The 13,901-nt window shown below is 35.3% G+C and overlaps 1 protein-coding gene across 1 annotated transcript in view; it reads right to left on the bottom strand.

Annotated features, from left to right (window-relative positions):
- tmem110l (transmembrane protein 110, like) overlaps positions 1-13,901 on the bottom strand; it is a 31,044-nt gene that overhangs the window by 3,842 nt on the left and 13,301 nt on the right. Inside the window, exons 3-7 of the mRNA XM_015352413.2 lie at positions 13,443-13,538; positions 13,088-13,209; positions 5,359-5,471; positions 3,935-4,018; positions 2,040-2,165 (exon numbers count right to left, since the gene is read on the bottom strand). Coding sequence (XP_015207899.1) covers positions 2,040-2,165; positions 3,935-4,018; positions 5,359-5,471; positions 13,088-13,209; positions 13,443-13,538 — 541 coding nt within the window. The remainder of the gene's footprint in view (positions 1-2,039; positions 2,166-3,934; positions 4,019-5,358; positions 5,472-13,087; positions 13,210-13,442; positions 13,539-13,901) is intronic.

Genomic DNA, 13,901 nt, shown 5'->3' on the forward strand with positions numbered 1-13,901 from the left:
GGCCTGGTTCCCTTAGGGCTGTCTTCCAAGGGAAATGCACCATAAAATAGTGGAGAAAAAGCAACTGTCTGACTCACTTTTTCTTGGAGTCAACTGCAACCATCTGTTTGTGATGGGCCAGGGTGTCCTTAAAAAATTAAGACTGAAGGCTTTGGGTCACAGGTTTGGCATGGCTGCTTCCTGAGCTGGCCCACTAAGGCCTTCCACTGGTGGCGTGCTTTATGTAATCCAAGAAAAACACAACAGGTGCGATATGAATGATGAAGTAAGTATGGCCAAAGAACAACTCACTACTGGAATTGTTCGCATTAAAGTACACTGGCAGAAACTCATTTTTTAGAGACAGGAACTGCAGTGTTTAGAAGCTGCACAGGAATTATAAACTTTGTATTTTGTTCCCACCATGTGCATATTCTTTAGTAGATTTCAATAAGAAAACGTCACCAAATATTAATTGTGCAGTTCTGTAGCTTAGTTATATGAAGCACACTGAAAAGATGGAAAACACATCATTAAACAATGATGTTGTTTTTAATCCAGTTTTATTATAACTCAGTAATGCACTCGTGTGATATAAAAATGAATGAGTACTTTTTTTAACATTAATAATGAAATGTATACTGTTTTACCTTTTAGAAAGTACAAAGGTGATTTACAAATGAATAATAAGAATATAAGTACTATTAATTGAAAATTTAATTTTGTACACAGTTTTAATTTTTAAAAACTCTCACTTTTGTTCCTGATAGGTGGTCATTAGTGGTGTGCAGACTTAATGTCTTAATGTCTTTTATTTATGCCGCAAGTGTACGTAATTGCTAAGATAACAGTTTAATTATTTTGGGTATCTTCATTGCAGCCGCAGTTAAAATGTTTATTAACATTGTTACCTTTTGTGATATCAATTTACTCCTTTATATATTAAAAAAAACTTGACATACCAAAATTATCTTGGACTATGACCCATTACGATGACCATGCTCTTAAGTAATACACGTGTACAGTTTTGCGCAGCATGTCCACATTCAAACAAATACCTTTCATTTGGTTCAGGACAGGTTAATGATTCCAAAAACTGGTTAAGATCTAAGGATGGCACCTTTGTGCTTCTCCAGCAGAGTTTACTTTCAGAGATATGAAGCCTTCTGTACCTCACCGATGAGCCTACACTGCACGTTCATAACGTCTGCTGTATCTTTGACGTTTACAACAAATAAAGAACCCGTCTATGGTAATTCAATTTTTTTGGAATGAAAACACCAAGCTGTGACAGAAAACAACCTGAACGCCTGGAAAGGAGATAGAATTCTCAGAGGTTTCCTGTTGTCCTGTTCTTTGTCTTCACCCCTTCAAAAAGTAAAAATGTTTATGTACAGTACTAACACATGGATTCAAGGACTCCATCATCCGAAAGGCATCACAATCTAAAAGCACTGTGAGAAACTGTGGGTGCAGTTGTTAGCATTCCTGCTTTGCAGGGATGGGTTCAGTGCCTGGTGTACTATCTGCATGGAGTTTCCATATGTAGGTGTGCTCCGGTTTTCCCCCACAACATATTTGTTTTAAAGCTTAGAATTTTTTTATTTAATAAAACTTTGGTATTAATAAATACATTCTGGTTGCAAAAAAAACCCATTCACATTCACTGAACTTTCCCCAAAAACAAAGTACCAAGGTATTTATATCACTGTCCCAGATGGAATGCAGATCAAGTATTCCAATTGCCTTCCTTCCTCCCAATACATATGCCCCAAAACAATGGTAGGTTAACTGGTTTCTTATGCTGTGACTGTGCGTGTGAACCCCCTGGAAAGGCTGGCATCCGATCAAAGGTGTATCCTGCCTAGTGCCTGTTGCTTGCTGAGATAAAAACCCAGTATTGGAAAACCTGTATCGGATAAAGAGGTTAGAAAATGGATGGATGGAAAGTGACTTCAATGTGACCAGAAAACACAATGTGTGATTGGATACTGAAGTGTGTAGAAGCCAGTGAGAGCAAAGCCTAATCCCAAAGAGCTGTTTTTCCTCTGAAGCATTACCTGTGACTCCTCATCGACTGCTCTTGCTGGGGCCTCGTCTGATTTGTTGCTCTGGGGGCTCTCCGTTGGCTTCTGGTTCTTGTATTTCCTCATCATCAAGCTATCAACAACCCAGAACATTATTGCCTAAAAAGAACATTGAAAATGAATTTCAAACAGTTTGTTTGCATTCACCAAAAAAATTCATTTCATTCATTTTTTTGCAAGACCATATTCTGTTATATTCCAAGATTTTAGAAGTCAATCATTACATCTCTTAATGATACAGTATCTATCACTGAAACAACCATTTCTAAAATGTTGACCATTATGTTGACTATGTCTTATATTGATTAGTGCCCATTTGTCTTTGAAAGTGACTCCCCCCACCCTCCATAGTGCAATTAAAACCGCTTTATAGAGGGGTTGATGAGGTGTTTGCACAGATGAGGGTTTACCTAACTAGATAACAACCCTAATGGATTGGAAAACCAGAGGCTAAACACCTTATAAGGCTGAAATCCCCCTGGAAACCCACATCACCCAAGCTGTCTTTAAAAAGAAAGATGGAAGGAACTGCAGGAAGACAAAGAATATACTGTAGCAGGAAAGGAGGAAACAAATTACATCTGAACACCATTTTCAATGCTGAGGTCTTCCTTGATGCACCAAAACCTCCAATATATTTGGAACTGGAGCAGCACAGCTGAAGCTGGATTTTTCCTAACTATAAAACCGTCTAACTTTACTTTTTTAAATTGTCTGGCAGAATTAGTTACTTGCTTCTTTGGATGCAGTGCAGAAGGTTGTCTCCTTTCAGCGTCAGTTTAGAGAGCATACTCACCTGTGGAGAACTGTTTCATTTGTAATTTAAAGAAGTCTTAGTTATCCTTATTAAGATTGATGGTCATTACTGAGATCGTCAGGTTGGATGTATGGTGATGGGTCCCAAGGTCCGTTTAATTTTAAATCTTAAACTTTTGACAGACAAATATTATGAGTAATATGTAAGCACACTCTGGATTCTCTTCATATTGTATAAGTGTTGTCTATGTATATGAAATAATCTTTTACAGTTCAGCTACTGTCTGTTTAATTTTCTGTGTAGTCATGATGTTATCTGACATTCCCTGGACAGTGTGGGGGTGTTTTATTATTTAACTTTTATAAATTGCTTATATTTCAACTATTTCCAGGACTAATATATTTTTTTTACTTAACTCTTCAACATCTTTAACAACTATTTTCACTAGCATCCACACTTTCTAATAAAATATAACTTAAACACAAATAGTGTTCCCCAATCAGAGTGCCTGCAGTAACTGAAGAGTTATGCATTTTTCAGTTCAAACAGCTTCATTTTACTTTCCATTGTGAATTAGCTTTGCATTTTAAGTTTGTATTTACTCTTTCATGTGCAGGGTGTTGTAGTTAGCTTACCGTATCATGTACAGCAAGAGTAAAACACTTCTACTGTATATCAGCGATTAAAAGTAAATTAAAAATTGAATGAGGATTTTCCGAACTCCAGATCAAAAATCATTACTGAGCTCAGTGAAAAAAAGTAGATGACATATTATGACCATACTAAACTGTGCTTGAATCTAGAAATTTGGGGAGTACAGAACCAGAAAACTAAAAGGAGAAATACAATGCAATGGTAATAAAAGAAAAACAAGATGGTTAAATAAGCATCATAATTTCCTGCAACCTATATAACACCCTGATCTGTATTCTCCCAACAGCAAATGAAAACAAGAAAAAAAGTAGTAAAACGAACATGCAGAGATGACACACAGGGGTTATGGAAAACGATGTGATATCTCAAGGTTCCCTTTCGGGGGCCCAGTTAACTGATACTCTCAAGCTCAGGGAGACAATACATTCCAGAGAGCTGGAGCAGAGTCCTTACTCACGTTAACAACGAAAGGCACAATCAGAATGACCAGTACCAGCTCCAGCTGTGGGTTCGGGATATAGTCCAACAAAACGTCTTGAAGCTGAAATGCAAAATTCCCAGCAGTTGGCTTCAGTGCCAGTAATACAGACTTCTGGACACATAGGTTTCACATCTGCCCCCAAGGGTTTATTACAGGCCAAGAAGCTTGTAATTTAGGCTTATGCTAAGATTAGAGAGAATTTCCACTGCACTTACAAGGCTTCTATTCAATTTCCTTTGGAGAGGAAAATAAGTGTTTTAGAGGTGAGAGAAAGAATATCTTCAGATAAATTGCTCAACAGAGTAAACATTTGTTCTGATTTTGTTTGGAGTATAACCAAACATATTTTCATATCCTTAGATTTGGACATGTGCTGAGGAAAAAAAAAACATCAAATATTTACATTTGGAGACTAAACAGACTTTTAAAGATCAAGGTTGGGTCTCTGAAAAGTGAAAAGGAATATATTGTAACTTAGCTTATTGTCATTTGCTTGTAATGTAAAAAAATAAAGATTTCAACTTTCTGAAGTAGATTATTTACCCTAATCTCACAGTGTTGGTAACATTATCCACACTTTTTCCAAATGTAACAAAAATTAATCAACCCACCATGCGACTAAAACATAGTTTATACCAAATTCTCTTAATTTTATTACTAAATAAGATTTTAATACTACTACTACTACTACTAATAATAATAATAAAACAATTAGTTTAAATTTCTTTCTAACACAGCCAGTATGAAAACAAAAATTTTTGTAGAACTGAGTTAAGTTTTCCCACCTGATTTTTAGATTTGGATAACAGGAGACTTAGAAAATAAAAAAGTTAGGGTTAGGGTTAGTGTTTGATTTTTTTTTTACTGCCACGGCTAATAAATGCCATCTGAAAAACCTCAGCAAACTATCTTTAAACTTCCTCCCTTCTGTTGCTCTCTTGTTATCATGGTAGTTTTTGTATAATTGAACTCCAAATAAAAAAAGAAGCATTTATGGTGTAATACAGTCATTATCAACTGCATATTTGATGCAGATTGTTTTTTTATACCCACACCATTTTAAAAGTGTGCATACTGTAAAAAGAAGCAGATGAAAGATTTGTATCTTGGAGTTCCATGTATCTGTCAGCAGTGATGGATTAAGAAAAAGTAGAAATCTGCATGGATTTTGTTGATTTTCATGTATACCTGCCTTGCTTCGAATCATTATAACTTCTCATTAGAAATGTGGCAACCATTAGTTTTACCCAAGGCATAGTCTCTGCAACTGCTAAATATGTAGTATGTTGACATGGAATGTCCTCATATTTTTTCCCTTTAAAAAAGTGCTTAGAAATCATCAAATAAGAAACAAGCAACGGTGCATTAAGGAAATAAAATTAAGTACGGTCTTCACTCACTTTGGTCCAGCCAGGAATAAGCAGAACAAGACTTATCACGGTTTTCTCAAAAACCATGATAAGCATGTATACCCCACACTGTCCTATCCATGCAGACACTTGAGGGGGGTCTCCTGTCCAGGGAACAAAACCGACAGAAGAATGAAGCAACAGATTCATGAAGAACATGTACCTGGATATATGGATATATATGAACATATACCATGGATATGAATTGTAAAAATTACAAAACAAAATTGAATTAGTATTAAGGAAATCAATCTGGGAATATTTATTCTGTGATGTAATACTGTATTTTTGTACTAACTGCATGACTATTTATAAAAGTGTTATTTATACATTTAATAAGCTAATGACAGTCTATTACATTAACAACACGTTGCTTTGACCCTTAAGACATTTTTTTTCATGACCATTTATATTAGATTTGGCTGAATGTATGATGTCTCTAAAGCGCTTATGATATTTGGCTATACGAAAAGTAGTCGAAATTGCATTATTTCAGCACAGGTCCTAATAAAGTTATGCGTATTCTATTCTGGAGCAGGACGGGTTTTCATGAAGATTCACAAAGAGCTGACGTATTTCAATTTTGAAGATACAATCCCCAATAATGTGATTGTGGATGGAGTCTTTATTGATTTTCTGGCTTTAATCTCCATTGTTTTATATATTATCTCCTGGCCAAGCCCTTCTGAAATTTTCTTATGAACTCCAACTTAATAGTCTTTGTTTGCAAATAATGTGGTTGTGGAGTGGGATAATGTTGGTTTCACACAATTCCAGTTTGTGTGAAATGTGCTTGTCTGACTCAGTTTATCCTCCACGAGAGAGTTTACCAAATTATATCACCATTGCATAATGTTCTTGTTTTGCTGGTAGATACAGATCAGAGGTACCAGAAGAAATGCTGCATGCAACCCCTAGCACACAACCAGTCTGCAGTCACTGCCCTGTGTTCTACTACAACAACATTTTATCCCTGACATTAGAAACGTTTTAACACATGGGTTAAAAAACAATACCACCAAACCTATTACATGATAGTTACCAGTAATAACATTGTGAAATATGCTTTAACATTTTAAAGCTATTCTACAGTTTCAAATCTGACGTTATGGTCAGTCTTGTGTATTTTCATACACTTTTACAGTACTATTTTCTTTGATAAACCGCTCTGACAACATATGCAGTTTGATCAAATAAAATACTTCTCTCTATTGGAAAAATGAAACATTCCTGAAGCTATTTTTAGCATGTTTTTAAGGGAAAAAAGTACAGAAAAGAGTGACTCATTTTCCCATGTGAATTTTTGTGAAATGCTACTTGCTTACAGATCTCCTCACATCACAGAGCTACCATGTAGTATCGAGAACAACATGAAAGTCTTGCAACTGTTATACTGTAATTAGTCAACTGTACTTAAAAGACCACAAGTATTTGTATTTAAGGTTTAAGATCCATTTCACAGCAGTGATGAAAAAGGGGGTAATTTTCCAGTACAAAGTTGCAAGCCCTACTTACCTAACAGATGGGATAAAAAAATCCATGAACTTTGCTTCTCCCTCCTTCCCATCTTTACATTGAAACTATGACAAAATAAATGGACTTGCTGAACACAAAAAAATGTTCAAAGTGTTTAATAATATTTTAGCATAAAAAATAATTAAATTTCATCTGTATAATAAAGTTTTAGTTTAAAGTCTAAAGGTACTCCCTTTCTAGTGTTTTCAAGAATTAGAGATCCCTCTGTACAAATCATGGACATTTTTCCCTCCCAATAATAAAACCACTCTGATTACACAGCAGGCCCAGTCAAATAGCATGAGCTGTTCTTTAAATTTTTCTCTTGCCTAACTACGGAACAGACAGCGATGCAGCAGTCACCCTGTACCAGCTATGAAATCCTTGAACAACAATTATTTGTGTACATTAGACACACGTTACTTGCCACAACCTTCTAAATATGTGGTTAAGGAACACATTCCAGCATGCCAATTGTATCATTTTCTGCTCATCCCACCTCCCATCACAGTAAGTGCCTCTTAGTGTTAATAACATGTTGAAACATCTGCTGGGTAAAAACTTTAACATGATAAAAGGGTGCTGACAAACAGGACACAGTCCCTTCCCAGGGTTGTAAACTCTCCAGTTTGAGAACAAATGTGAAGCTGCATCACCACAATGAATGGCTGTGATCGTGCAATGAAAATGTTTTTGATCATTTCGATAACTATTTAGATCACTAGAAACCATAGTGACTTAACACCATATGGTTTTACACTAATCCTTATTAAGTCCATTGCAGTGCATTCCCTACTGTGAGTATGTTGGCTGAAAACCATTACAGTTTTCAGAAACTCACAGGTCTTTTGAAAAGTATGGAGGCTCTTAATGATTAGGGATGTAGGTATGTGGTCATTTTTCACAAATAGACTAGAGCATTAAACTGGGCTTTCTTTACTCATTGTCAGTTCTGTGCAACGTTTGTAAAACACAATGACTAATTCATTGCAAAACCTTCGATGAACTCTGTAGTCCCTCACTTTGTGTTGAAACCAGGCAGCCACAGCATTAATATTTTGAATTTGATCAGCCTTCATGAGGTCATGCATGGACATTACAGTCAAATATATTGTTTGAAATTTATTTTTCAATACAATTCGTCAACAAGTCTGTCTAATCCAGTGATCCACTGTATCAAAAGCAGCACTATGTTCCAGAAGAAACAGCATTTGAATCAGCACATCAGTTGACATTGTCTGTTCTACAATGTCCTTCCTTTTCTTTTTTATTAGGTTATAAATCACATTTTTGCAGCTACAATAATTTGCAAGTTTGTCAGGTTCCAAATTTTGCATGGCTCTAATTATTAGATATTAAAATCTGCACCTCATTAGAGAACGATCTACAGAATTCCCTAACATGGTCATATAATCCCATAGAGGAGAAAGCACCACTTCCATACAGTTGTTTTATAAACCATGCCTCTCTTTAAATTAAACGATTGCATCCCTGCAGTTATTTGATATTCAAACCATTTTGTTCTGTTTACTTGAATGAAACAGAATTACAGTTATGCATCTACCAGTAAACAAGCTTGTTTTGCAGAGTACAAAAACCAGTTCATGGATTTTCACCATGCTTAAAGGGATTAAAGAAACGTCTTTGATCACTATGTGATCAAACACTGTTTCTACAGTATCAAAACCAATTAATATCATTGCAAGCTGCATATTAATATTTTAGTGTCTCCACATGTAAAATGGTAAAACATTTTACACCAGGACATTCAGATCTTGGAATGTGAAAGAAAAAGACAAGCAGTATTTAAAAATCGAGGCATACTGTTCCCCACTAGGCTACAGGGCTAAATAAAACTCTACTGTATTTCTAAGACATGACCTTTTTTTATATTCATAATATGAGGATAGTATACCACATTATACTGTATATAAGCAACCTACCTGTACATCTTCAATATACTTTTATTCCTCTATATAGAACAGTTCTCCTCATACTGTACATATTAGATAAAACCAGTGGGCAATAAATTGCAAGACAGCAGGTTCAGTGCCACAATTTCTACTGCATGCCAAAATACATAATTTGGTCACTTGAAATGGAAAAAGAAAAATATAGAATGAGAAAACTATAAATTGCTGGTTACCGAGGCAAAACCCAAATGAAATAAGCACATGCGTACCTCTCTCAAAACACAAAATCTCAAGGATTGGTCTGTAACAGGTTTCTATCAGGCAGGTGAGAGAGATCCTTCAAATTACAATCTATATTCAGACAGTGAAGAAGATGAAGCTGTCAAGTCATATTATACTTAATTTTGAGTCTGAAAACCTTGTTCCCCATGCTGTCCCCATGTTTTCAGAGATCATTGACAAGAAGTCTTTGTGATTTGCTGTGCAACGATCACTGGGTAATTGGGAGCTGTAAGCATTTCATCTGTACTCTGAATAAGAAATATCAATCACAGAAGGAATATTTGTTACTCTGTTCAATGGGTTTATTGTTTAGCAGACAGCTTTCTGGGGGCAGCCTGGAATGGTTGTTCTCTTCACCCATTATCAGGGGACCAAGCATTCATGTTCTCAGAGCACACACTACTAGTTAGTCCAGCGAGAGGAAGAGATTTAAGCCAAGCTGCTGCAGTACAACCAGCTGTTAAAATGGGTATCGCCATTTAAAAGGGGTTAACCTTTGATGCACTAGTCTTCCATCTTGGGAGAGTCCTCTGTTCTCAGACCACCTCTCCATCTACCCATTTTCAAACCACTTTTATCCAATCCAGGGTTACAGGGAAGCCCATCCCAACAAGCAAAAGGAAAGCAAGATGAATTCCAGATGAGACGCCAGTCCGTTGAAGGGCACACGGTCAAACATACGTGCAAGGTGCTTAAGAAGCTATGTGAATGGTAAATAGGTTGAATGTCCCTATTTGGCCCCAGTCAAATTCCCAACTTTGCCTTTGAGTGAAGGTGCACCCACCCTCACACACTGGGTAAGGGATGTGATGCATGTTCTCCACCTTGAATATTCATTAAATATCTCCAATAATATTAAATATCTACATATTTAAATTCATTGAAATGCCAGCCCCTGAGCTTGCAGCTCAACTCATGTAAAAATGGACACCATTAGAAGAGTCTTAATAGTTTTGCAAAGGTCTGTATTTCACTGGAACATGTCTTAACAGTGCAGCATTTAAGAAGACACATTTAGAAACTATTGAATCATTAGGAAATCTCTCTCTGTACAGTACAGTGACACCACGATAATGCAATAATGAGTGTAATGAAGTGCTGAGTGCTCTTCAAACTGGAATGCCCTAACAAGCTCTTGCAGACCACTTCTGAATGTCACAGAAATACCATTAGAATATAAAACCTATGTGCAAACAGTCATACAGGTTATATTAACTTGGCTACATAAGATATTGACTTTAATGACTTGAATTTGCATCCCCAGAACTTGTGCAATTACAAACAAAAAAAATGCACAAAAATGCTTCTAGTATATTACGATCACTGCCTCTTTTTGGATTTGTTCCAGCTGAACTTTTAAATGCAGAGTCTCTATTAACTCTATACTAAAATACAGACTTGTTATTTCTAACCTCTTTTGCCCAGTCAGTATTCAGCATCAGAAAAATCGTATTTTAGTCTAGTTTGACCTGGTCAGTCTTATTTGAACTTGTATAGGAAACGTATATTCTTCTACATTTGTGTATAAACAACTTTCCATAGACTTCTAAATATATTAAAAATGTTTCAGATGCTGTCAAACCATATGAGCCACCATTATTTTGCATGGGTTCAGCTGTTACAAATGAAACATTTCAGAAATCCAGAACTGTGTGCACAGTCAATACTCATTTCTAAAGACTACCTTCTTAAAGTAAGACATTTTCAAGTAGACACTTCAACAGATATTTCACATATAGGGTTTGATCAGCCTCATAAATTAAGATAAATGGGAGGAATGAAATGCAAAACACAAAATGGTCTACAAGGACAGGACTGCAAAATACTATTATGAAAATGAGCATAATTACACATCAATTTCACAGCTCTTTGGTGGGTTTATCGGGTCCTAGTGCTTGTATTTGTTCAAAGTACAGTATAACTCTTTGTGTGAATCATTCACTATAATTAAAGTATTTCAAAACTGTTTTCAAAATTGTACATACTTACTCATGTTCCAGGATGAAAGAAAACAGGATGTACTTTCTATAACTTTTACAAAACAATATAACCAAAATAGCAACAAAGTTCTGAGACCGATGACATTAAATAAACCATATCGGACGAAAGTACAGTAAGTATTGATGCATTACTTCAGTAACAAAAATAAAATGTGCACACAATACCACTACACATGACTAAGTTCTTATCAGGACTTTAAATCTACTTCTACTACATAACCATTACAAAGTATGCACATGCCTAGTGATGATGATACAGTGGATAATTAAAATCCTGATTTGTGATTAAGCCCGATTCCCCTACTGCTTCACCCATCAGATTTGTTTTCACTTTTTTCAGCATTATTAAAAAAATGAAGCATCTGAATTAATGGATAGTTTCAGCTTGATGAAACATCACTTACAAACTGTCCTTAAACCAGAACAGTGTGACAGCGTAATCATATTCCTGATAAAACAAAACACAGAACCCTACTAAATCTAAAATCCATGAGCCACTGCCATTATTAATTAAACTCTCTGACTCGCTTATCTCCCACTAAACAGGAACACAATCATTCTCATTTCATTACAAAAGCTTGAAATACCCACACTGCTTATACAAGTGGATTAAAACACTGAAGCAAAAGAAGAAGCTTATGCGCTTGGGGGACCCAGCCTTTTGTATCACGGGGGCTGAAATGAATCAAAATATATCAGCAATGCTGTAATCTTGCACTCTGAAAATCATAGAGCTCGGGGAACAGAAAACTTTCATGTCTGAGTTTGTGGATCAAGGTTATATAAATGGCGTGAATAAGCAGGTTAGCTGAGCACTGCAAATGCCTGAATTCAGTCCAGAGCATTCATGGTATTCATTGATACTTTTGTACAGAAAACATCATTACAAATTGCCAAGCAAGTCAAGTCTTAAAGATGTCCACTGACAAATTAGAAAGCTTTCCTAATACTGATTATTATTACTGAATAATATGTCTCTCTTACTACTGCATGGCTACTGAGTGATAATTTGATTCTTGCCATTTCTTTTTTTTTTTGCATTTTCTTGTTTTTTCTCTTTTCCCTTAATAAAATAATTTAAGGATCAGAAAAATTCTAATCTTTTTTTTTTCATGGACACTGACATTTTACTGACTTGAAATGGACATAGTGAACAGGACTGATCCATAGGGGGTCTACAGTATCATTTTCTAAAAGCATACATGCATATATAGATATTAATACATTGCTTTTGGTGCTTAGAATCTATTTCAATAAGAAAACCTGCAAAGTAATATTCAAGAATCCTGTCATTGTTTTATTAAGGGATTAGCTGACAAAAAGACAGCTGTTATAATGTACACACAAAGCTTGTACTTATGTAGCCTTCCTTTACTTCTTTTCCAACCGCAAAATGAAACTGAAATCTAGAAATGTGGTTATATAAAACAAATGCCCATGTAAAATGGTAAATTTAAAAAAAAAGAAAAAATATTGCAGAAGACATTTTACAGACTCAAAAAAATACAGTGAGACACACCCTGGAGATGCATTTAGATGTGATCCCACTTAAACACATATTAAAGACACAAATTCAAAAATGAAACTACTTGTAAAAATCTGTCCATATTTAAATTCAATGAAAGCTGCGTTTTATATTCTTCTGTATTATTAATAATGTCTTGCTGACCCCTAGTGATGATACAAAATACTGAAAATGACTTCAAGGAAAAAGGTCTTGACTCAACGGGGAGTATACAGTGTCTAGCACACTCTAGTGGTACCAATGCAAACAAAAAAATATCAGAAACATAGGAGCAGCTCATCTCAATAACATTCACAAATTGCATGAGCAAGATGTAATTTTAAAACAGCATAAGAAAAAGAGAAGAAATTCAGAAGGAATTATTTTATTAAATTTTCTTCTGCTGTTATTCTGTTTTTAGATGCATACAAAATGGTAATGGTTTGTAAAGTACTAAAAGAAACACAATCAAGAACAAACACTTTCAATTAATTTATCTTCCTTACCATATTCTCCAAAGGTAAGCAATGTAAACTGTTTGTATTCCACCACCCTGGTGATAACTTTCACGGCGATCCAGATCAGAAGCATCCCCAGAGTGGCATCCAACAGGAAGTTCATGAGGTATCTAGAAGCAAACCACTATCTGTGAAATCTCTCAGTATGCAGGATACTGTTCATCTTAAACTTAGTCAAGCCTTAACCTTACTAAAGTCCTAACTTTAATTCTGGTTTATCAAGGAGTGTCAAACTCTTATAATTCTAAATGTCTCTAAATTAAAATTTGTTTGAAAACTCAAGTTCATTTACATTTAAAACATAGATACTTAATATAGGACTATATTGTGATACAACTCTTACAAGGAACATGGATCCTCTTCTGTGAAATTGGACAGGAACACATTGGCAAAGTGAATGAAGAGAGCTCCAATAGCTTGCTTAGATGTGTCATAAAACCTGGAAAGACAAAGAAAGTAATTTCAAGAGTGCAGGCTGATACTTAATTCTCTTAAAATGATATACATATATATTCAGACCACATGTCTACACTGTTTGTACCACTCCCTTTAATATATAGCCATAATTAGTGCAAGTTGCAACAAATTAAGAAAACAGTTGCCAGTTTTCAAAAATATGTCTAGAGAATGTATACTGAAAATATTGTTTATACATAACCACAGCTGAGTGGAATTACCTTTGCATATCAGTTACTAAATAGGAGTGTTAAATGAAGTAAATACTTAAAGTTTGCAATTCTGATGTTAATGTATTATAGACCACCTCATGCAGTGAAAAACAGTAAAAACAAATTGGTGTCAT

The sequence above is a fragment of the Lepisosteus oculatus genome, chromosome 7 (assembly GCF_040954835.1).
Source record: "Lepisosteus oculatus isolate fLepOcu1 chromosome 7, fLepOcu1.hap2, whole genome shotgun sequence".
NCBI classification, from domain to species: domain Eukaryota; kingdom Metazoa; phylum Chordata; class Actinopteri; order Semionotiformes; family Lepisosteidae; genus Lepisosteus; species Lepisosteus oculatus.